Source organism: Coregonus clupeaformis, unplaced genomic scaffold (genome assembly GCF_020615455.1).
Source record: "Coregonus clupeaformis isolate EN_2021a unplaced genomic scaffold, ASM2061545v1 scaf0059, whole genome shotgun sequence".
NCBI lineage: Eukaryota > Metazoa > Chordata > Actinopteri > Salmoniformes > Salmonidae > Coregonus > Coregonus clupeaformis.
In genome coordinates, this window is record NW_025533514.1 from 751,860 (window position 1) to 775,488 (window position 23,629).

Here is a 23,629-nt window from a genome sequence, read left to right on the forward strand (position 1 = left end):
ACAGAGGGGAGGGGGAGAGCAGAGAGAGACAGACAGAGGGGAGGGAGAGAGCAGAGAGAGACAGACAGAGGGGAGGGAGAGAGCAGAGAGAGACAGACAGAGGGGAGGGAGAGAGCAGAGAGAGACAGACAGAGGGGGAGGGAGAGAGCAGAGAGAGACAGACAGAGGGGAGGGAGAGAGCAGAGAGAGACAGACAGAGGGGAGGGAGAGAGCAGAGAGAGACAGACAGAGGGGAGGGAGAGAGCAGAGAGAGACAGACAGAGGGGAGGGAGAGAGCAGAGAGAGACAGACAGAGGGGAGGGAGAGAGCAGAGAGAGACAGACAGAGGGGAGGGAGAGAGCAGAGAGAGACAGACAGAGGGGAGGGAGAGAGCAGAGAGAGACAGACAGAGGGGAGGGAGAGAGCAGAGAGAGACAGACAGAGGGGAGGGAGAGAGCAGAGAGAGACAGACAGAGGGGAGGGAGAGAGCAGAGAGAGACAGACAGAGGGGAGGGAGAGAGCAGAGAGAGACAGACAGAGGGGAGGGAGAGAGCAGAGAGAGACAGACAGAGGGGGAGGGAGAGAGCAGAGAGAGACAGACAGAGGGGAGGGAGAGAGCGAGAGAGACAGACAGAGGGGGAGGAGAGAGCAGAGAGAGAGCTACCTAGCAGCAGTAGGCCTAACAGTTCTCTTAAGATGCAGAAATAAATAAATCATATTTCTCCACTCCTGTTCCCAAGTCCAAATTTGGCCTACATTTGGTGTATCATTATATACTGCAAGAAATGCTTAATTCTAAAGGAGTTATTATAAAGGCTATAGTAACTAGTATTACTAGAGAACGTTGGTTATGTACTTATTACCCCAGAATGTCCGTTATTCCAGAGGATGATTCGGATGGGATACGTTTCTTTCCAAACTGCCCCCTGTAATTCTATTTTTTTTGGTGTATGTTTTCATTTATTTTTGCTTTTGTTAATATATATTTTTGTTGAGTGTATTTTAAAAAAAATTTGTTTAGAGGGTAGATCAGCTTTAATAGTGCAGATAGTTTGTAGATTCATTCAATGTAATTGTCTGCATCATTTCCAATCCCCTATATATATTTTTTGTATATACAGTACCAGTCAAAAGTTTGGACACACCTACTCATTCCAGGGTTTTTCTTTATTTGTACTATTTTCTACATTGTAGAATAATAGTGAAGACATCAAAACTATGAAATAACACATATGGAATCATGTAGTAACGCAAAAAGTGTTTAACAAATCAAAATATATTTTATATTTGAGATTCTTTGCCTTTGTCTTTGCCTTTGCCTTGATGACAGCTTTGCACACTCTTGGCATTCTCTTTTCCAACAGTCTTGAAGGAGTTCCCACATATGCTGAGCACTTGTTGGCTGCTTTTCCTTCACTCTGCGGTCCAACTCATCCCAAACCACCTCAATTGGGTTGAGGTCAGGTGATTGTGGAGGCCAGGTCATCTGATGCAGCACTCCATCACTCTCCTTGGTAAAATAGCCCTTAAACAGCCTGGAGGTGTGTTGGGTCATTGTCCTGTTGAAAAACAAATGATAGTCCCACTAAGCCCAAACCAGATGGGATGGCCTATCGCTGCAGAATGCTGTGGTAGCCATGCTGGTTAAGTGTGCCTTGAATTCTAAATAAATCACAGACAGTGTCACCAGCAAAGCACCTCCACACCATCACACCTCCTCCTCCATGCTTCACGGTGGGAACCACACATGCGGAGATAATCCGTTCACCTACTCTGCGTCTCACAAAGACACAGCGGTTGGAACCAAAAATCTAAAATTTGGACTCATCAGACCAAAGGACAGATTTCCACCGGTCTAATGTCCATTGCTCATGTTTCCTGGCCCAAGCAGGTCTCTTGTTATTATTGGTGTCCTTTAGTAGTGGTTTCTTTGCAGCAATTTGACCATGAAGGCCTGATTCACACAGTCCTCTGAGTAGTTGATGTTGAGATGTGTCTGTTACTTGAACTCTGTGAAGGCTGGTAACTCTAATGAACTTATCCTCTGCAGCAGAGATAACTCTGGGTCTTCCATTCCTGTGACGGTCCTCATGAGAGCCAGTTTCATCATAGCGCTTGATGGTTTTTGCGACTGCACTTGAAGAAACGTTCAAAGTTCTAGAAATGTTCCGTATTGACTGACCTTCATGTCTTAAAGTAATGATGGACTGTCGTTTCTCTTTGCTTATTTGAGCTGTTCTTGCCATAATATGGACTTGGTCTTTTACCAAATAGGGCTATCTTCTGTATACCACCCCTACCTTGTCACAACACAACGGATTGGCTGAAATGCATTAAGAAGGAAAGAAATTCCACAAATTAACTTTTAACAATGCACACCTGGTAATTGAAATGTGTTATTTCATAGTTTTGATATCTTCACTATTATTCTACAATGAAGAAAATAGTAAAAATAAAGAAAAACCCTTGAATGAGTGTGTGCCCAGTCTTTTGACTGGTACTGTATAGGCTATGTGCAGCACATCAATCAATTTACCATCAGTTATTATTTTCTTCAGGGGCGCAACTTTCGTTTTAGAAGTGGGGGGGACATCTTTTTATTTATATATACATTTTCTTTAGTCGGATAAACCATCAAAACAGCCTACCCGACCGCTCGGAGGCGTACGCATTGGTCTTAAAGCACACTGTTGCCTCGTTTTGTATCACATTCCACATGATAAAACTGGGGGGGGGGGACAAAAATGCTATTTCAGAATGTGGGGGGGACATGTCCCCAGTGAAAGTTGCGCCCCTGGTTTTCTTACTCAAACTGCAAGCAGCACCTGTAAAACTCAGACATTTCTCTCAAAACACAGGGATGTCAATTCGCACGGGACTAGTATCAGCAGAGGACTTTGGAGTTTGCCAAAAAAACAGTAGGTTATTCTGGTTAGTCAAAGTCTAGATCTCAGTTTCCATTTAACCCATCTAAATGGGCTACAGTTTCCTTGACGTGCCATAGGCCTATTTTTAGTCCCGTCTTGTGACTGTCGAATTTGTATAGCGCCTCACAATCATCACACCTTTCTGGCCCCTCCTCCTCTTTATCTTCAACTCTCCTTTTGCAGCTTTTATCTTATTGAATTAAACTTCGACAATGTCCTTTTTGCCTCCGTATATTGATGTAAACTTGCCAGTTCCCAAAAGCATTATTTGGCGATTGTCTGTGTAGGCAATTTGGCACGCGTACAGTTAGTCCCTAAAGTTTAGGTTTATGCGCTAATGATAGCCTAAAATAATGACAGAAAAACCTCAATGTAGACTATAGATATAAATTGCACAGCAATGATACATTTAAGGTAATGTTTCTCTTTATTCAATACGCCTGCCACACACCCGCCTTTCAGCAACACAATATTTAATTACCATTAACCCGTCCCCCGCAGATATAACCACGGTTTCTTCGGATTGTGAGTCTAGCATGCATGTCTTATCACATGGTGAGTCGCCTACTGCCTATGTCCGCATATAAAGCATGTTTTATTTGATCAGCGTTAACCACAAACACAAAGTACACTAAACAACAATAGACTAGCCAGTAACTTATATAAAGTAGTAGCATGCCTTTAGACTAGCCTGTAACTTGACTATATAAAGTAGTAGCATGCCTTTAGACTAGCCTGTAACTTATATAAAGTGGTAGCATGCCTTTAGACTAGCCTGTAACTTGACTATATAAAGTAGTAGCATGCCTTTAGACTAGCCTGTAACTTGACTATATAAAGTAGTAGCATGCATTTAGACTAGCCTGTAACTTGACTATATAAAGTAGTAGCATGCCTTTAGACTAGCCTGTAATTTATATAAAGTGGTAGCATGCCTTTAGACTAGCCTGTAACTTATATAAAGTGGTAGCATGCCTTTAGACTAGCCTGTAACTTATATAAAGTGGTAGCATGCCTTTAGACTAGCCATTAACTTATATAAAGTGGTAGCATGCCTTTAGACTAGCCTGTAACTTCACTATATAAAGTACTAGCATGCCTTTAGACTAGCCTGTAACTTGACTATATAAAGTAGTAGCATGCCTTTAGACTAGCCTGTAACTTCACTATATAAAGTACTAGCATGCCTTTAGACTAGCCTGTAACTTGACTATATAAAGTAGTAGCATGCCTTTAGACTAGCCTGTAACTTATATAAAGTGGTAGCATGCCTTTAGACTAGCCTGTAACTTGACTATATAAAGTAGTAGCATGCCTTTAGACTAGCCTGTAACTTGACTATATAAAGTGGTAGCATGCCTTTAGACTAGCCTGTAACTTGACTATATAAAGTAGTAGCATGCCTTTAAACTAGCCTGTAACTTGACTATATAAAGTAGTAGCATGCCTTTAGACTAGCCTGTAACTTATATAAAGTGGTAGCATGCCTTTAGACTAGCCTGTAACTTGACTATATAAAGTAGTAGCATGCCTTTAGACTAGCCTGTAACTTATATAAAGTGGTAGCATGCCTTTAGACTAGCCTGTAACTTGACTATATAAAGTAGTTGCATGCCTTTAGACTAGCCTGTAACTTGACTATATAAAGTGGTAGCATGCCTTTAGACTAGCCTGTAACTTGACTATATAAAGTGGTAGCATGCCTTTAGACTAGCCTGTAACTATCTGATTACTTCATAGCATATATATCAAATCAAATCAAATGTATTTTGTCACATGCGCCGAATACAACAGGTGTCATAAGCGTCCGTGAAATGCGGTGGGCGAAGTCAAACGCAGGACACAGAGCTTACTGGAAACGTACTTTACTAGAAAGTAAACTGAGTACAAACAACCTCCACACAGGGAGGAAAATAACACTAACGACTGCCGATGACGAAAACATAATCACACACAACACACAGTGAACGACAGAGGGTTAAATAGGGAAGACAATACAACATAATGGGAAACAGGTGTAGACAATCAAGACCCAACAAGTCAAACACAGAAACATAGATCGGTAGCAGCTAGTACTCCGGGGACGACGAACGCCGAAGCCTGCCCGAGCAAGGAGGAGGGGCAGCCTCGGCTGAATCCGTGACAACAGGTGTAGACCTTACTGTGAAATGCTTACTTACAAGCCCTTAACCAACAATGCAGTTCAAGAAATAGAGTTAAGAAAATATTTACTAAATAAACTAAAGTAAAAATAAAATATAAAATAACACAAAAATATCACATAACAATAACCAGGCTATATACAGGGGGAACCGGTGCCGAGTCAATGTGCGGGGTACAGGTTAGTCCAGGTAATAACCAGGCTATATACAGGGGGGAACCGGTACCGAGTCAATGGGCTGGGGTACAGGTTAGTCCATGTAATAACCAGGCTATATACAGGGTGAACCGGTACCGAGTCAACGTGCGGGGGTACAGGTTAGTCCAGGTAATAATGAGGCTATATACAGGGGGTACTGGTACCGAGTCAATGGGCTGGGGTACAGGTTAGTCAAGGTAATAATGAGGCTATATACAGGGGGAACCGGTACCGAGTCAATGTGCGGGGATACAGGTTAGTCGAGGTAATTTGTACATGTAGGTAGGGGTAAAGTGACTATGCATAGATAATAAACATCACAGCCTACCAAAGGGCAAAGTGCCTGGGGTTGTTTTCATTCAGATAAAACACCTTCATATAGTAATATAGTACCCAACATATTGACAACATGCTTCTATTCTATTCTATTCTCTCCCCTCCTCCCCCCCTCCTCTCCTCCTCCCCTCCTCCTCCCCTCCTCCTCTCCTCCTCTCCTCCTCTTCTCCCCTCCTCTCCAGTCCTGGTGGGTCCACTCAGTATTAGATGGCAGGGTGGAGGGAGAGGGAGGGGCCGAGATGAGTGCTGAACCGCTATTGGAAGAGACCCTGATCAAGCGGTCTCAACAGAAGAGGTTCACATCGCCGCTGAACTACAAGGAGAGGGTGTTCGTCCTCACCAAGACCACGCTCACATACTATGAGTTCAGAGCAGAGGTGAGAGTAGCAGACACATACTGTTCCCTGTACTATGGAGGCATGGTTGTTTACAGTGGGGAAAAAAGTATTTAGTCAGCCACCAATTGTGCAAGTTCTCCCACTTAAAAAGATGAGAGAGGCCTGTAATTTTCATCATAGGTACACGTCAACTATGACAGACAAATTGAGAGAAAAAAATCCAGAAAATCACATTGTAGGATTTTTTATGAATTTATTTGCAAATTATGGTGGAAAATAAGTATTTGGTCACCTACAAACAAGCAAGATTTCTGGCTCTCACAGACCTGTAACAACTTCTTTAAGAGGCTCCTCTGTCCTCCACTCGTTACCTGTATTAATGGCACCTGTTTGAACTTGTTATCAGTATAAAAGACACCTGTCCACAACCTCAAACAGTCACACTCCAAACTCCACTATGGCCAAGACCAAAGAGCTGTCAAAGGACACCAGAAACAAAATTGTAGACCTGCACCAGGCTGGGAAGACTGAATCTGCAATAGGTAAGCAGCTTGGTTTGAAGAAATCAACTGTGGGAGCAATTATTAGGAAATGGAAGACATACAAGACCACTGATAATCTCCCTCGATCTGGGGCTCCACGCAAGATCTCACCCCGTGGGGTCAAAATGATCACAAGAACGGTGAGCAAAAATCCCAGAACCACACGGGGGACCTAGTGAATGACCTGCAGAGAGCTGGGACCAAAGTAACAAAGCCTACCATCAGTAACACACTACGCCGCCAGGGACTCAAATCCTGCAGTGCCAGACGTGTCCCCCTGCTTAAGCCAGTACATGTCCAGGCCCGTCTGAAGTTTGCTAGAGTGCATTTGGATGATCCAGAAGAGGATTGGGAGAATGTCATATGGTCAGATGAAACCAAAATATAACTTTTTGGTAAAAACTCAACTCGTCGTGTTTGGAGGACAAAGAATGCTGAGTTGCATCCAAAGAACACCATACCTATTGTGAAGCATGGGGGTGGAAACATCATGCTTTGGGGCTGTTTTTCTGCAAAGGGACCAGGACGACTGATCCGTGTAAAGGAAAGAATGAATGGGGCCATGTATCGTGAGATTTTGAGTGAAAACCTCCTTCCATCAGCAAGGGCATTGAAGATGAAACGTGGCTGGGTCTTTCAGCATGACAATGATCCCAAACACACCGCCCGGGCAACGAAGGAGTGGCTTCGTAAGAACCATTTCAAGGTCCTGGAGTGGCCTAGCCAGTCTCCAGATCTCAACCCCATAGGAAATCTTTGGAGGGAGTTGAAAGTCTGTGTTGCCCAGCGACAGCCCCAAAACATCACTGCTCTAGAGGAGATCTGCATGGAGGAATGGGTCAAAATACCAGCAACAGTGTGTGAAAACCTTGTGAAGACTTACAGAAAACGTTTGACCTGTGTCATTGCCAACAAAGGGTATATAACAAAGTATTGAGAAACTTTTGTTATTGACCAAATACTTATTTTCCACCATAATTTGCAAATAAATTCATAAAAAATCCTACAATGTGATTTTCTGGATTTTTTTTCTCATTTTGTCTGTCATAGTTGACGTGTACCTATGATGAAAATTACAGGCCTCTCTCATCTTTTTAAGTGGGAGAACTTGCACAATTGGTGGCTGACTAAATACTTTTTTCCCCACTGTAGGTGAGACAACCTCATATCACAGTCCTATATCCATTATGTCTCTGTCAGACTGCTCCTATATCCTTTATGTCTCTATCAGACTGCTCCTATATCCTTTATGTCTCTATCAGACTGCTCCTATATCCTTTATGTCTCTATCAGACTGCTCCTATATCCTTTATGTCTCTCTATCAGACTGCTCCTATATCCTTTATGTCTCTATCAGACTTCTTCTATATCCTTTATGTCTCTATCAGACTGCTCATATATCCTTTATGTCTCTATCAGACTGCTCCTATATCCTTTATGTCTCTATCAGACTGCTCCTATATCCTTTATGTCTCTCTATCAGACTACTCCTATATCCTTTATGTCTCTATCAGACTTCTTCTATATCCTTTATGTCTCTATCAGACTGCTCCTATATCCTTTATGTCTCTATCAGACTGCTCCTATATCCTTTATGTCTCTCTATCAGACTGCTCCTATATCCTTTATGTCTCTATCAGACTGCTCCTATATCCTTTATGTCTCTCTATCTGACTGCTCCTATATCCTTTATGTCTCTATCAGACTGCTCCTATATCCTTTATGTCTCTATCAGACTGCTCCTATATCCATTATGTCTCTATCAGACTGCTCCTATATCCTTTATGTCTCTCTATCAGACTGCTCCTATATCCTTTATGTCTCTATCAGACTGCTCCTATATACTTTATGTCTCTCTATCAGACTGCTCCTATATCCTTTATGTCTCTCTATCAGACTGCTCCTATATCCTTTATGTCTCTATCAGACTGCTCCTATATCCTTTATGTCTCTCTATCAGACTGCTCCTATATCCATTATGTCTCTCTATCAGACTGCTCCTATATCCTTTATGTCTCTATCAGACTGCTCCTATATCCTTTATGTCTCTCTATCAGACTGCTCCTATATCCATTATGTCTCTCTATCAGACTGCTCCTATATCCTTTATGTCTCTCTATCAGACTGCTCCTATATCCATTATGTCTCTCTATCAGACTGCTCCTATATCCTTTATGTCTCTATCAGACTGCTCCTATATCCTTTATGTCTCTATCAGACTGCTCCTATATCCATTATGTCTCTATCAGACTGCTCCTATATCCTTTATGTCTCTATCAGACTGCTCCTATATCCTTTATGTCTCTATCAGACTGCTCCTATATCCATTATGTCTCTATCAGACTGCTCCTATATCCTTTATGTCTCTATCAGACTGCTCCTATATCCTTAATGTCTCTATCAGACTGCCTCTATATCCATTATGTCTCTATCAGACTGCTCCTACAAACTAGTAACTCTACCATGTACTGTTAGTCAAACTAGTAACTCTACCATGTACTGTTAGTTAAACTAGTAACTCTACCATGTACTGTTAGTTAAACTAGTAACTCTACCATGTACTGTTAGTTAAACTAGTAACTCTACCATGTACTGTGAGTCAAACTAGTAACTCTACCATGTACTTTTAGTCAAACTAGTAACTCTACCATGTACTGTTAGTCAAACTAGTAACTCTACCATGTACTTTTAGTCAAACTAGTAACTCTACCATGTACTGTTAGTCAAACTAGTAACTCTACCTTACTGTGTTCTGTCCTGTCCAATACCTTACTGTGTTCTGTCCTGTCCAATACCTTACTGTGTTCTGTCCTGTCCAATACCTTACTGTGTTCTGTCCTGTCCAATACCTTACTGTGTTCTGTCCTGTCCAATACCTTACTGTGTTCTGTCCTGTCCAATACCTTACTGTGTCCTGTCCTGTCCAATACCTTACTGTGTTCTGTCCTGTCCAATACCTTACTGTGTTCTGTCCAATACCTTACTGTGTTCTGTCCTGTCCAATACCTTACTGTGTCCTGTCCTGTCCAATACCTTACTTTGTTCTGTCCTGTCCAATACCTTACTGTGTCCTGTCCAATACCTTACTGTGTCCTGTCCAATACCTTACTGTGTCCTGTCCAATACCTTACTGTGTCCTGTCCTGTCCAATACCTTACTTTGTTCTGTCCTGTCCAATACCTTACTGTGTCCTGTCCAATACCTTACTGTGTTCTGTCCTGTCCAATACCTTACTGTGTCCTGTCCTGTCCAATACCTTACTGTGTTCTGTCCTGTCCAATACCTTACTGTGTTCTGTCCAATACCTTACTGTGTTCTGTCCTGTCCAATACCTTACTGTGTCCTGTCCTGTCCAATACCTTACTTTGTTCTGTCCTGTCCAATACCTTACTGTGTCCTGTCCAATACCTTACTGTGTCCTGTCCTGTCCAATACCTTACTGTGTTCTGTCCTGTCCAATACCTTACTGTGTTCTGTCCTGTCCAATACCTTACTGTGTTCTGTCCAATACCTTACTGTGTTCTGTCCTGTCCAATACCTTACTGTGTTCTGTCCTGTCCAATACCTTACTGTGTTCTGTCCAATACCTTACTGTGTTCTGTCCAATACCTTACTGTGTCCTGTCCTGTCCAATACCTTACTGTGTTCTGTCCTGTCCAATACCTTACTGTGTCCTGTCCTGTCCAATACCTTACTGTGTCCTGTCCTGTCCAATACCTTACATTGTTCTGTCCTGTCCAATACCTTACTGTGTCCTGTCCTGTCCAATACCTTACTGTGTTCTGTCCTGTCCAATACCTTACTGTGTTCTGTCCTGTCCAATACCTTACTGTGTTCTGTCCTGTCCAAACCTTACTGTGTTCTGTCCTGTCCAATACCTTACTGTGTCCTGTCCTGTCCAATACCTTACTGTGTCCTGTCCTGTCCAATACCTTACTGTGTTCTGTCCTGTCCAATACCTTACTGTGTTCTGTCCTGTCCAATACCTTACTGTGTCCTGTCCTGTCCAATACCTTACTGTGTTCTGTCCTGTCCAATACCTTACTGTGTTCTGTCCAATACCTTACTGTGTTCTGTCCTGTCCAATACCTTACTGTGTTCTGTCCTGTCCAATACCTTACTGTGTTCTGTCCAATACCTTACTGTGTCCTGTCCTGTCCAATACCTTACTGTGTTCTGTCCTGTCCAATACCTTACTGTGTCCTGTCCTGTCTAATACCTTACTGTGTCCTGTCCTGTCCAATACCTTACTGTGTTCTGTCCTGTCCAATACCTTACTGTGTTCTGTCCTGTCCAATACCTTACTGTGTTCTGTCCTGTCCAATACCTTACTGTGTTCTGTCCTGTCCAATACCTTACTGTGTTCTGTCCTGTCCAATACCTTACTGTGTCCTGTCCTGTCCAATACCTTACTGTGTTCTGTCCTGTCCAATACCTTACTGTGTTCTGTCCTGTCCAATACCTTACTGTGTCCTGTCCTGTCCAATACCTTACTGTGTTCTGTCCAATACCTTACTGTGTCCTGTCCTGTCCAATACCTTACTGTGTTCTGTCCTGTCCAATACCTTACTGTGTCCTGTCCTGTCCAATACCTTACTGTGTTCTGTCCTGTCCAATACCATACTGTGTTCTGTCCTGTCCAATACCTTACTGTGTTCTGTCCTGTCCAATACCTTACTGTGTTCTGTCCTGTCCAATACCTTACTGTGTTCTGTCCTGTCCAATACCTTACTGTGTTCTGTCCAATACCTTACTGTGTTCTGTCCTGTCCAATACCTTACTGTGTTCTGTCCTGTCCAATACCTTACTGTGTTCTGTCCAATACCTTACTGTGTTCTGTCCTGTCCAATACCTTACTGTGTTCTGTCCTGTCCAATACCTTACTGTGTTCTGTCCTGTCCAATACCTTACTGTGTTCTGTCCTGTCCAATACCTTACTGTGTTCTGTCCTGTCCAATACCTTACTGTGTTCTGTCCTGTCCAATACCTTACTGTGTTCTGTCCTGTCCAATACCTTACTGTGTTCTGTCCTGTCCAATACCTTACTGTGTCCTGTCCTGTCCAATACCTTACTGTGTTCTGTCCTGTCCAATACCTTACTGTGTTCTGTCCTGTCCAATACCTTACTGTGTTCTGTCCTGTCCAATACCTTACTTTGTCCTGTCCAATACCTTACTGTGTCCTGTCCTGTCCAATACCTTACTGTGTCCTGTCCTGTCCAATACCTTACTGTGTTCTGTCCTGTCCAATACCTTACTGTGTTCTGTCCTGTCCAATACCTTACTGTGTTCTGTCCTGTCCAATACCTTACTGTGTTCTGTCCTGTCCAATACCTTACTGTGTTCTGTCCTGTCCAATACCTTACTGTGTCCTGTCCAATACCTTACTGTGTTCTGTCCTGTCCAATACCTTACTGTGTCCTGTCCTGTCCAATACCTTACTGTGTTCTGTCCAATACCTTACTGTGTCCTGTCCAATACCTTACTGTGTCCTGTCCTGTCCAATACCTTACTGTGTTCTGTCCAATACCTTACTGTGTTCTGTCCTGTCCAATACCTTACTGTGTTCTGTCCTGTCCAATACCTTACTGTGTTCTGTCCAACACCTTACTGTGTTCTGTCCTGTTCAATACCTTACTGTGTCCTGTCCTGTCCAATACCTTACTGTGTCCTGTCCAATACCTTACTGTGTTCTGTCCTGTCCAATACCTTACTGTGTTCTGTCCTGTCCAATACCTTACTGTGTTCTGTCCTGTCCAATACCTTACTGTGTCCTGTCCTGTCCAATACCTTACTGTGTCCTGTCCTGTCCAATACCTTACTGTGTTCTGTCCTGTCCAATACCTTACTGTGTCCTGTCCTGTCCAATACCTTACTGTGTTCTGTCCTGTCCAATACCTTACTGTGTTCTGTCCTGTCCAATACCTTACTGTGTTCTGTCCTGTCCAATACCTTACTGTGTCCTGTCCAATACCTTACTGTGTTCTGTCCTGTCCAATACCTTACTGTGTCCTGTCCTGTCCAATACCTTACTGTGTTCTGTCAATACCTTACTGTGTCCTGTCCAATACCTTACTGTGTCCTGTCCTGTCCAATACCTTACTGTGTTCTGTCCAATACCTTACTGTGTTCTGTCCTGTCCAATACCTTACTGTGTTCTGTCCTGTCCAATACCTTACTGTGTTCTGTCCAACACCTTACTGTGTTCTGTCCTGTTCAATACCTTACTGTGTCCTGTCCTGTCCAATACCTTACTGTGTCCTGTCCAATACCTTACTGTGTTCTGTCCTGTCCAATACCTTACTGTGTTCTGTCCTGTCCAATACCTTACTGTGTTCTGTCCTGTCCAATACCTTACTGTGTTCTGTCCTGTCCAATACCTTACTGTGTCCTGTCCTGTCCAATACCTTACTGTGTTCTGTCCTGTCCAAAACCTTACTGTGTCCTGTCCTGTCCAATACCTTACTGTGTTCTGTCCTGTCCAATACCTTACTGTGTTCTGTCCTGTCCAATACCTTACTGTGTTCTGTCCTGTCCAATACCTTACTGTGTCCTGTCCAATACCTTACTGTGTTCTGTCCTGTCCAATACCTTACTGTGTCCTGTCCTGTCCAATACCTTACTGTGTTCTGTCCAATACCTTACTGTGTCCTGTCCAATACCTTACTGTGTCCTGTCCTGTCCAATACCTTACTGTGTTCTGTCCAATACCTTACTGTGTTCTGTCCTGTCCAATACCTTACTGTGTTCTGTCCTGTCCAATACCTTACTGTGTTCTGTCGCAATACCTTACTGTGTTCTGTCCTGTTCAATACCTTACTGTGTCCTGTCCTGTCCAATACCTTACTGTTGTCCTGTCCAATACCTTACTGTGTTCTGTCCTGTCCAATACCTTACTGTGTTCTGTCCTGTCCAATACCTTACTGTGTTCTGTCCTGTCCAATACCTTACTGTGTCCTGTCCTGTCCAATACCTTACTGTGTCCTGTCCTGTCCAATACCTTACTGTGTTCTGTCCTGTCCAATACCTTACTGTGTTCTGTCCTGTCCAATACCTTACTGTGTTCTGTCCTGTCCAATACCTTACTGTGTTCTGTCCTGTCCAATACCTTACTGTGTTCTGTCCTGTCCAATACCTTACTGTGTTCTGTCCTGTCCAATACCTTACTGTGTTCTGTCCAATACAGTCTCTGTCCAATACCTTACTGTGTTCTGTCCTGTCCAATACCTTACTGTGTTCTGTCCTGTCCAATACCTTACTGTGTTCTGTCCTGTCCAATACCTTACTGTGTTCTGTCCTGTCAATACCTTACTGTGTCTGTCTAATACCTTACTGTGTTCTGTCCTGTCCAATACCTTACTGTGTTCTGTCCTGTCCAATACCTTACTGTGTTCTGTCCTGTCCAATACCTTACTGTGTTCTGTCCTGTCCAATACCTTACTGTGTCCTGTCCTGTCCAATACCTTACTGTGTTCTGTCCTGTCCAATACCTTACTGTGTTCTGTCCTGTCCAATACCTTACTGTGTTCTGTCTGTCCAATACCTTACTGTGTTCTGTCCTGTCCAATACCTTACTGTGTTCTGTCCTGTCCAATACCTTACTGTGTTCTGTCCTGTCCAATACCTTACTGTGTTCTGTCCTGTCCAATACCTTACTGTGTTCTGTCCTGTCCAATACCTTACTGTGTTCTGTCCTGTCCAATACCTTACTGTGTCCTGTCCAATACCTTACTGTGTTCTGTCCTGTCCAATACCTTACTGTGTCCTGTCCTGTCCAATACCTTACTGTGTTCTGTCCTGTCCAATACCTTACTGTGTTCTGTCCTGTCCAATACCTTACTGTGTTCTGTCCTGTCCAATACCTTACTGTGTCCTGTCCAATACCTTACTGTGTTCTGTCCTGTCCAATACCTTACTGTGTTCTGTCCTGTCCAATACCTTACTGTGTTCTGTCCAATACCTTACTGTGTCCTGTCCTGTCCAATACCTTACTGTGTTCTGTCCTGTCCAATACCTTACTGTGTTCTGTCCTGTCCAATACCTTACTGTGTTCTGTCCTGTCCAATACCTTACTGTGTTCTGTCCTGTCCAATACCTTACTGTGTTCTGTCCTGTCCAATACCTTACTGTGTTCTGTCCTGTCCAATACCTTACTGTGTTCTGTCCTGTCAATACCTTACTGTGTCTGTCCTGTCCAATACCTTACTGTGTTCTGTCCTGTCCAATACCTTACTGTGTTCTGTCCTGTCCAATACCTTACTGTGTTCTGTCGCAATACCTTACTGTGTTCTGTCCTGTCCAATACCTTACTGTGTTCTGTCCAATACCTTACTGTGTTCTGTCCTGTCCAATACCTTACTGTGTTCTGTCCTGTCCAATACCTTACTGTGTCCTGTCCTGTCCAATACCTTACTGTGTTCTGTCCTGTCCAATACCTTACTGTGTTCTGTCCTGTCCAATACCTTACTGTGTCCTGTCCTGTCCAATACCTTACTGTGTTCTGTCCTGTCCAATACCTTACTGTGTCCTGTCCTGTCCAATACCTTACTGTGTTCTGTCCTGTCCAATACCTTACTGTGTTCTGTCCTGTCCAATACCTTACTGTGTCCTGTCCTGTCCAATACCTTACTGTGTTCTGTCCTGTCCAATACCTTACTGTGTTCTGTCCTGTCCAATACCTTACTGTGTTCTGTCCTGTCCAATACCTTACTGTGTTCTGTCCTGTCCAATACCTTACTGTGTTCTGTCCTGTCCAATACCTTACTGTGTTCTGTCCTGTCCAATACCTTACTGTGTTCTGTCCTGTCCAATACCTTACTGTGTTCTGTCCTGTCCAATACCTTACTGTGTTCTGTCCTGTCCAATACCTTACTGTGTTCTGTCCTGTCCAATACCTTACTGTGTCCTGTCCTGTCAATACCCTGTGTTCTGTCCAATACCTTACTGTGTTCTGTCCTGTCCAATACCTTACTGTGTTCTGTCCTGTCCAATACCTTACTGTGTTCTGTCCAATACCTTACTGTGTTCTGTCCTGTCCAATACCTTACTGTGTTCTGTCCTGTCCAATACCTTACTGTGTTCTGTCCTGTCCAATACCTTACTGTGTCCTGTCCTGTCCAATACCTTACTGTGTTCTGTCCTGTCCAATACCTTACTGTGTTCTGTCCTGTCCAATACCTTACTGTGTTCTGTCCTGTCCAATACCTTACTGTGTTCTGTCCTGTCCAATACCTTACTGTGTTCTGTCCTGTCCAATACCTTACTGTGTCCTGTCCAATACCTTACTGTGTTCTGTCCAATACCTTACTGTGTCCTGTCCTGTCCAATACCTTACTGTGTCCTGTCCTGTCCAATACCTTACTGTGTTCTGTCCTGTCCAATACCTTACTGTGTCCTGTCCTGTCCAATACCTTACTGTGTTCTGTCCTGTCCAATACCTTACTGTGTTCTGTCCTGTCCAATACCTTACTGTGTTCTGTCCTGTCCAATACCTTACTGTGTTCTGTCCAATACCTTACTGTGTTCTGTCCTGTCCAATACCTTACTGTGTTCTGTCCTGTCCAATACCTTACTGTGTTCTGTCCTGTCCAATACCTTACTGTGTTCTGTCCTGTCCAATACCTTACTGTGTTCTGTCCTGTCCAATACCTTACTGTGTCCTGTCTGTCCAATACCTTACTGTGTTCTGTCCTGTCCAATACCTTACTGTGTTCTGTCCTGTCCAATACCTTACTGTGTCCTGTCCTGTCCAATACCTTACTGTGTTCTGTCCTGTCCAATACCTTACTGTGTTCTGTCCTGTCCAATACCTTACTGTGTTCTGTCCAATACCTTACTGTGTTCTGTCCTGTCCAATACCTTACTGTGTCCTGTCCTGTCCAATACCTTACTGTGTCCTGTCCAATACCTTACTGTGTTCTGTCCTGTCCAATACCTTACTGTGTCCTGTCCTGTCCAATACCTTACTGTGTTCTGTCCAATACCTTACTGTGTTCTGTCCTGTCCAATACCTTACTGTGTCCTGTCCTGTCCAATACCTTACTGTGTTCTGTCCAATACCTTACTGTGTCCTGTCCTGTCCAATACCTTACTGTGTTCTGTCCTGTCCAATACCTTACTGTGTTCTGTCCTGTCAATACCTTACTGTGTTCTGTCCTGTCCAATACCTTACTGTGTCCTGTCCTGTCCAATACCTTACTGTGTTCTGTCCTGTCCAATACCTTACTGTGTTCTGTCCTGTCCAATACCTTACTGTGTTCTGTCCTGTCCAATACCTTACTGTGTTCTGTCCTATACACTGTGTCTGTCAATACCTTACTGTGTTCTGTCCTGTCCAATACCTTACTGTGTTCTGTCCTGTCCAATACCTTACTGTGTTCTGTCCTGTCAATACCTTACTGTGTTCTGTCCTGTCCAATACCTTACTGTGTTCTGTCCTGTCCAATACCTTACTGTGTTCTGTCCTGTCCAATACCTTACTGTGTTCTGTCCTGTCCAATACCTTACTGTGTTCTGTCTGTCCAATACCTTACTGTGTCCTGTCCTGTCCAATACCTTACTGTGTTCTGTCCTGTCCAATACCTTACTGTGTTCTGTCCTGTCCAATACCTTACTGTGTTCTGTCCTGTCCAATACCTTACTGTGTTCTGTCCTGTCCAATACCTTACTGTGTTCTGTCCTGTCCAATACCTTACTGTGTTCTGTCCTGTCCAATACCTTACTGTGTTCTGTCTGTCCAATACCTTACTGTGTTCTGTCCAATACCTTACTGTGTTCTGTCCTGTCCAATACCTTACTGTGTTCTGTCCTGTCCAATACCTTACTGTGTTCTGTCCTGTCCAATACCTTACTGTGTTCTGTCCTGTCCAATACCTTACTGTGTTCTGTCCTGTCCAATACCTTACTGTGTCCTGTCCTGTCCAATACCTTACTGTGTTCTGTCCTGTCCAATACCTTACTGTGTTCTGTCCTGTCCAATACCTTACTGTGTTCTGTCCTGTCCAATACCTTACTGTGTTCTGTCCTGTCCAATACCTTACTGTGTTCTGTCCTGTCCAATACCTTACTGTGTTCTGTCCTGTCAATACCTTACTGTGTTCTGTCCTGTCCAATACCTTACTGTGTCCTGTCCTGTCCAATACCTTACTGTGTTCTGTCCTGTCCAATACCTTACTGTGTTCTGTCCTGTCCAATACCTTACTGTGTCTCTGTCCAATACCTTACTGTGTTCTGTCCTGTCCAATACCTTACTGTGTCTGACTGCTGTCCAATACCTTACTGTGTTCTGTCCTGTCCAATACCTTACTGTGTTCTGTCCTGTCCAATACCTTACTGTGTTCTGTCCTGTCCAATACCTTACTGTGTTCTGTCCTGTCCAATACCTTACTGTGCTGTCTGTTCTGTCTCAATACCTTACTGTGTTCTGTCCTGTCCCAATACCTTACTGTGTTCTGTCCTGTCCAATACCTTACTGTGTTCTGTCCTGTCCAATACCTTACTGTGTTCTGTCCTGTCCAATACCTTACTGTGTTCTGTCTGTCCAATACCTTACTGTGTTCTGTCCTGTCCAATACCTTACTGTGTTCTGTCCTGTCCAATACCTTACTGTGTTCTGTCCTGTCCAATACCTTACTGTGTTCTGTCCTGTCCAATACCTTACTGTGTTCTGTCCTGTCCAATACCTTACTGTGTTCTGTCCTGTCCAATACCTTACTGTGTTCTGTCCTGTCCAATACCTTACTGTGTTCTGTCCTGTCCAATACCTTACTGTGTTCTGTCCTGTCCAATACCTTACTGTGTTCTGTCCTGTCCAATACCTTACTGTGTTCTGTCCTGTCCAATACCTTACTGTGTTCTGTCCTGTCCAATACCTTACTGTGTTCTGTCCTGTCCAATACCTTACTGTGTTCTGTCCTGTCCAATACCTTACTGTGTTCTGTCCTGTCCAATACCTTACTGTGTTCTGTCCTGTCCAATACCTTACTGTGTTCTGTCCTGTCCAATACCTTACTGTGTTCTGTCCTGTCCAATACCTTACTGTGTCCTGTCCTGTCCAATACCTTACTGTGTTCTGTCCTGTCCAATACCTTACTGTGTCCTGTCCTGTCCAATACCTTACTGTGTTCTGTCCTGTCCAATACCTTACTGTGTTCTGTCTGTCAATACCTTACTGTGTTCTGTCCTGTCCAATACCTTACTGTGTTCTGTCCTGTCCAATACCTTACTGTGTTCTGTCCAATACCTTACTGTGTTCTGTCTTCCAATACCTTACTGTGTTCTGTCCTGTCCAATACCTTACTGTGTCCTGTCCTGTCCAATACCTTACTGTGTTCTGTCCTGTCCAATACCTTACTGTGTTCTGTCCTGTCCAATACCTTACTGTGTTCTGTCCTGTCCAATACCTTACTGTGTCCTGTCCTGTCCAATACCTTACTGTGTTCTGTCCTGTCCAATACCTTACTGTGTTCTGTCCTGTCCAATACCTTACTGTGTTCTGTCCTGTCCAATACCTTACTGTGTTCTGTCCTGTCCAATACCTTACTGTGTTCTGTCCTGTCCAATACCTTACTGTGTTTCTGTCCTGTCCAATACCTTACTGTGTTCTGTCCTGTCCAATACCTTACTGTGTTCTGTCCTGTCCAATACCTTACTGTGTTCTGTCCTGTCCAATACCTTACTGTGTTCTGTCCTGTCCAATACCTTACTGTGTTCTGTCCTGTCCAATACCTTACTGTGTCCTGTCCTGTCCAATACCTTACTGTGTTCTGTCCTGTCCAATACCTTACTTTGTCCTGTCCAATACCTTACTGTGTCCTGTCCTGTCCAATACCTTACTGTGTCCTGTCCAATACCTTACTGGTTTGTCCCCTACTGTGTCCTGTCCAATACCTTACTGTGTTCTGTCCTGTCCAATACCTTACTGTGTTCTGTCCTGTCCAATACCTTACTGTGTTCTGTCCTGTCCAATACCTTACTGTGTCCTGTCCAATACCTTACTGTGTCCTGTCCTGTCCAATACCTTACTGTGTTCTGTCCAATACCTTACTGTGTTCTGTCCTGTCCAATACCTTACTGTGTTCTGTCCAATACCTTACTGTGTCCTGTCCTGTCCAATACCTTACTGTGTTCTGTCCTGTCCAATACCTTACTGTGTCCTGTCCTGTCCAATACCTTACTGTGTTCTGTCCTGTCCAATACCTTACTGTGTTCTGTCCTGTCCAATACCTTACTGTGTCCTGTCATGTCCAATACCTTACTTTGTTCTGTCCTGTCCAATACCTTACTGTGTTCTGTCCTGTCCAATACCTTACAGTGTCCTGTCCTGTCCAATACCTTACTGTGTCCTGTCCTGTCCAATACCTTACTGTGTTCTGTCCTGTCCAATACCTTACTGTGTTCTGTCCAATACCTTACTGTGTCCTGTCCTGTCCAATACCTTACTGTGTTCTGTCCTGTCCAATACCTTACTGTGTTCTGTCCTGTCCAATACCTTACTGTGTTCTGTCCTGTCCAATACCTTACTGTGTTCTGTCCTGTCCAATACCTTACTGTGTTCTGTCCTGTCCAATACCTTACTGTGTTCTGTCCTGTCCAATACCTTACTGTGTTTTGTCCTGTCCAATACCTTACTGTGTTCTGTCCTGTCCAATACCTTACTGTGTTCTGTCCTGTCCAATACCTTACTGTGTCCTGTCCTGTCCAATACCTTACTGTGTTCTGTCCTGTCCAATACCTTACTGTGTTCTGTCCTGTCCAATACCTTACTGTGTTCTGTCCTGTCCAATACCTTACTGTGTTCTGTCCTGTCCAATACCTTACTGTGTTCTGTCCTGTCCAATACCTTACTGTGTTCTGTCCTGTCCAATACCTTACTGTGTCCTGTCCTGTCCAATACCTTACTGTGTTCTGTCCTGTCCAATACCTTACTTTGTCCTGTCCAATAACTTACTGTGTCCTGTCCTGTCCAATACCTTACTGTGTCCTGTCCAATACCTTACTGTGTTCTGTCCAATACCTTACTGTGTCCTGTCCAATACCTTACTGTGTTCTGTCCTGTCCAATACCTTACTGTGTTCTGTCCTGTCCAATACCTTACTGTGTCCTGTCCTGTCCAATACCTTACTGTGTCCTGTCCAATACCTTACTGTGTTCTGTCCAATACCTTACTGTGTCCTGTCCTGTCCAATACCTTACTGTGTTCTGTCCAATACCTTACTGTGTTCTGTCCTGTCCAATACCTTACTGTGTTCTGTCCTGTCCAATACCTTACTGTGTCCTGTCCTGTCCAATACCTTACTGTGTTCTGTCCAATACCTTACTGTGTTCTGTCCTGTCCAATACCTTACTGTGTTCTGTCCTGTCCAATACCTTACTGTGTTCTGTCCTGTCCAATACCTTACTGTGTCCTGTCCTGTCCAATACCTTACTGTGTTCTGTCCTGTCCAATACCATACTGTGTTCTGTTCTGTCCAATACCTTACTGTGTTCTGTCCTGTCCAATACCTTACTGTGTTCTGTCCAATACCTTACTGTGTTCTGTCCTGTCCAATACCTTACTGTGTCCTGTCCTGTCCAATACCTTACTGTGTTCTGTCCTGTCCAATACCTTACTGTGTTCTGTCCAATACCTTACTGTGTTCTGTCCTGTCCAATACCTTACTGGGTCCTGTCCAATACCTTACTGTGTCCTGTCCTGTCCAATACCTTACTGTGTTCTGTCCAATACCTTACTGTGTCCTGTCCTGTCCAATACCTTACTGTGTTCTGTCCTGTCCAATACCTTACTGTGTTCTGTCCTGTCCAATACCTTACTGTGTCCTGTCCTGTCCAATACCTTACTGTGTTCTGTCCTGTCCAATACCTTACTGTGTTCTGTCCTGTCCAATACCTTACTGTGTTCTGTCCAATACCTTACTGTGTCCTGTCCTGTCCAATACCTTACTGTGTTCTGTCCTGTCCAATACCTTACTGTGTTCTGTCCTGTCCAATACCTTACTGTGTTCTGTCCTGTCCAATACCTTACTGTGTTCTGTCCTGTCCAATACCTTACTGTGTCCTGTCCTGTCCAATACCTTACTGTGTTCTGTCTGTCAATACCTTACTGTGTTCTGTCCTGTCCAATACCTTACTGTGTTCTGTCCTGTCCAATACCTTACTGTGTTCTGTCCTGTCCAATACCTTACTGTGTTCTGTCCTGTCCAATACCTTACTGTGTCCTGTCCTGTCCAATACCTTACTGTGTTCTGTCTGTCAATACCTTACTGTGTCCTGTCCTGTCCAATACCTTACTGTGTCCTGTCCAATACCTTACTGTGTTCTGTCCTGTCCAATACCTTACTGTGTTCTGTCCTGTCCAATACCTTACTGTGTTCTGTCCAATACCTTACTGTGTTCTGTCCTGTCCAATACCTTACTGTGTCCTGTCCTGTCCAATACCTTACTGTGTTCTGTCCTGTCCAATACCTTACTGTGTTCTGTCCAATACCTTACTGTGTTCTGTCCTGTCCAATACCTTACTGTGTTCTGTCCTGTCCAATACCTTACTGTGTTCTGTCCAATACCTTACTGTGTCCTGTCCTGTCCAATACCTTACTGTGTTCTGTCCTGTCCAATACCTTACTGTGTTCTGTCCAATACCTTACTGTGTTCTGTCTGTCCAATACCTTACTGTGTTCTGTCATTGTGTCTGTCCAATACCTTACTGTGTTCTGCCTGTCCAATACCTTACTGTGTTCTGTCCTGTCCAATACCTTACTGTGTCTCTGTCCAATACCTTACTGTGTTCTGTCCTGTCCAATACCTTACTGTGTTCTGTCCTGTCCAATACCTTACTGTGTTCTGTCTCAATACCTTACTGTGTTCTGTCCTGTCCAATACCTTACTGTGTTCTGTCCTGTCCAATACCTTACTGTGTTCTGTCCTGTCCAATACCTTACTGTGTTCTGTCCTGTCCAATACCTTACTGTGTTCTGTCCTGTCCAATACCTTACTGTGTTCTGTCCTGTCCAATACCTTACTGTGTTCTGTCCTGTCCAATACCTTACTGTGTTCTGTCCTGTCCAATACCTTACTGTGTTCTGTCCTGTCCAATACCTTACTGTGTTCTGTCCTGTCCAATACCTTACTGTGTTCTGTCCTGTCCAATACCTTACTGTGTTCTGTCCTGTCCAATACCTTACTGTGTCCTGTCCTGTCCAATACCTTACTGTGTTCTGTCTGTCCAATACCTTACTGTGTTCTGTCCTGTCCAATACCTTACTGTGTTCTGTCCAATACCTTACTGTGTTCTGTCCTGTCCAATACCTTACTGTGTTCTGTCTGTCCAATACCTTACTGTGTCCTGTCCTGTCCAATACCTTACTGTGTTCTGTCCTGTCCAATACCTTACTGTGTTCTGTCCTGTCCAATACCTTACTGTGTTCTGTCCTGTCCAATACCTTACTGTGTTCTGTCCTGTCCAATACCTTACTGTGTTCTGTCCTGTCCAATACCTTACTGTGTTCTGTCCTGTCCAATACCTTACTGTGTTCTGTCCTGTCCAATACCTTACTGTGTTCTGTCCTGTCCAATACCTTACTGTGTCCTGTCCTGTCCAATACCTTACTGTGTTCTGTCCTGTCCAATACCTTACTGTGTTCTGTCCTGTCCAATACCTTACTGTGTTCTGTCCTGTCCAATACCTTACTGTGTTCTGTCCTGTCCAATACCTTACTGTGTTCTGTCCTGTCCAATACCTTACTGTGTTCTGTCCTGTCCAATACCTTACTGTGTTCTGTCCTGTCCAATACCTTACTGTGTTCTGTCCTGTCCAATACCTTACTGTGTTCTGTCCTGTCCAATACCTTACTGTGTTCCTGTCAATACCTTACTGTGTTCTGTCCTGTCCAATACCTTACTGTGTTCTGTCCTGTCCAATACCTTACTGTGTTCTGTCCTGTCCAATACCTTACTGTGTTCTGTCCTGTCCAATACCTTACTGTGTTCTGTCCGTCAATACCTTACTGTGTCCTGTCCTGTCCAATACCTTACTGTGTCCTGTCCTGTCCAATACCTTACTGTGTTCTGTCCTGTCCAATACCTTACTGTGTTCTGTCCTGTCCAATACCTTACTGTGTCCTGTCCAATACCTTACTGTGTCCTGTCCTGTCCA

The 23,629-nt window shown here is 43.7% G+C and overlaps 1 protein-coding gene across 4 annotated transcripts in view; it reads left to right on the top strand.

Moving 5' to 3' along the window:
- LOC121570998 (tyrosine-protein kinase Tec-like) overlaps positions 1 to 23,629 on the top strand; it is a 209,398-nt gene that overhangs the window by 41,720 nt on the left and 144,049 nt on the right. For 3 of the 4 annotated variants that reach the window (XR_006658154.1, XM_045212874.1, XM_045212875.1), the window contains exon 2: positions 5,784 to 5,978. The exons of the other annotated variant lie outside the window; for it this stretch is intronic. Coding sequence is in view for 2 of the 3 variants with exons in the window: in XM_045212874.1 (XP_045068809.1) it covers positions 5,841 to 5,978 (138 nt within the window). In the remaining variant the exon portion in view is untranslated. The remainder of the gene's footprint in view (positions 1 to 5,783; positions 5,979 to 23,629) is intronic. 4 annotated transcript variants of the gene reach the window in all.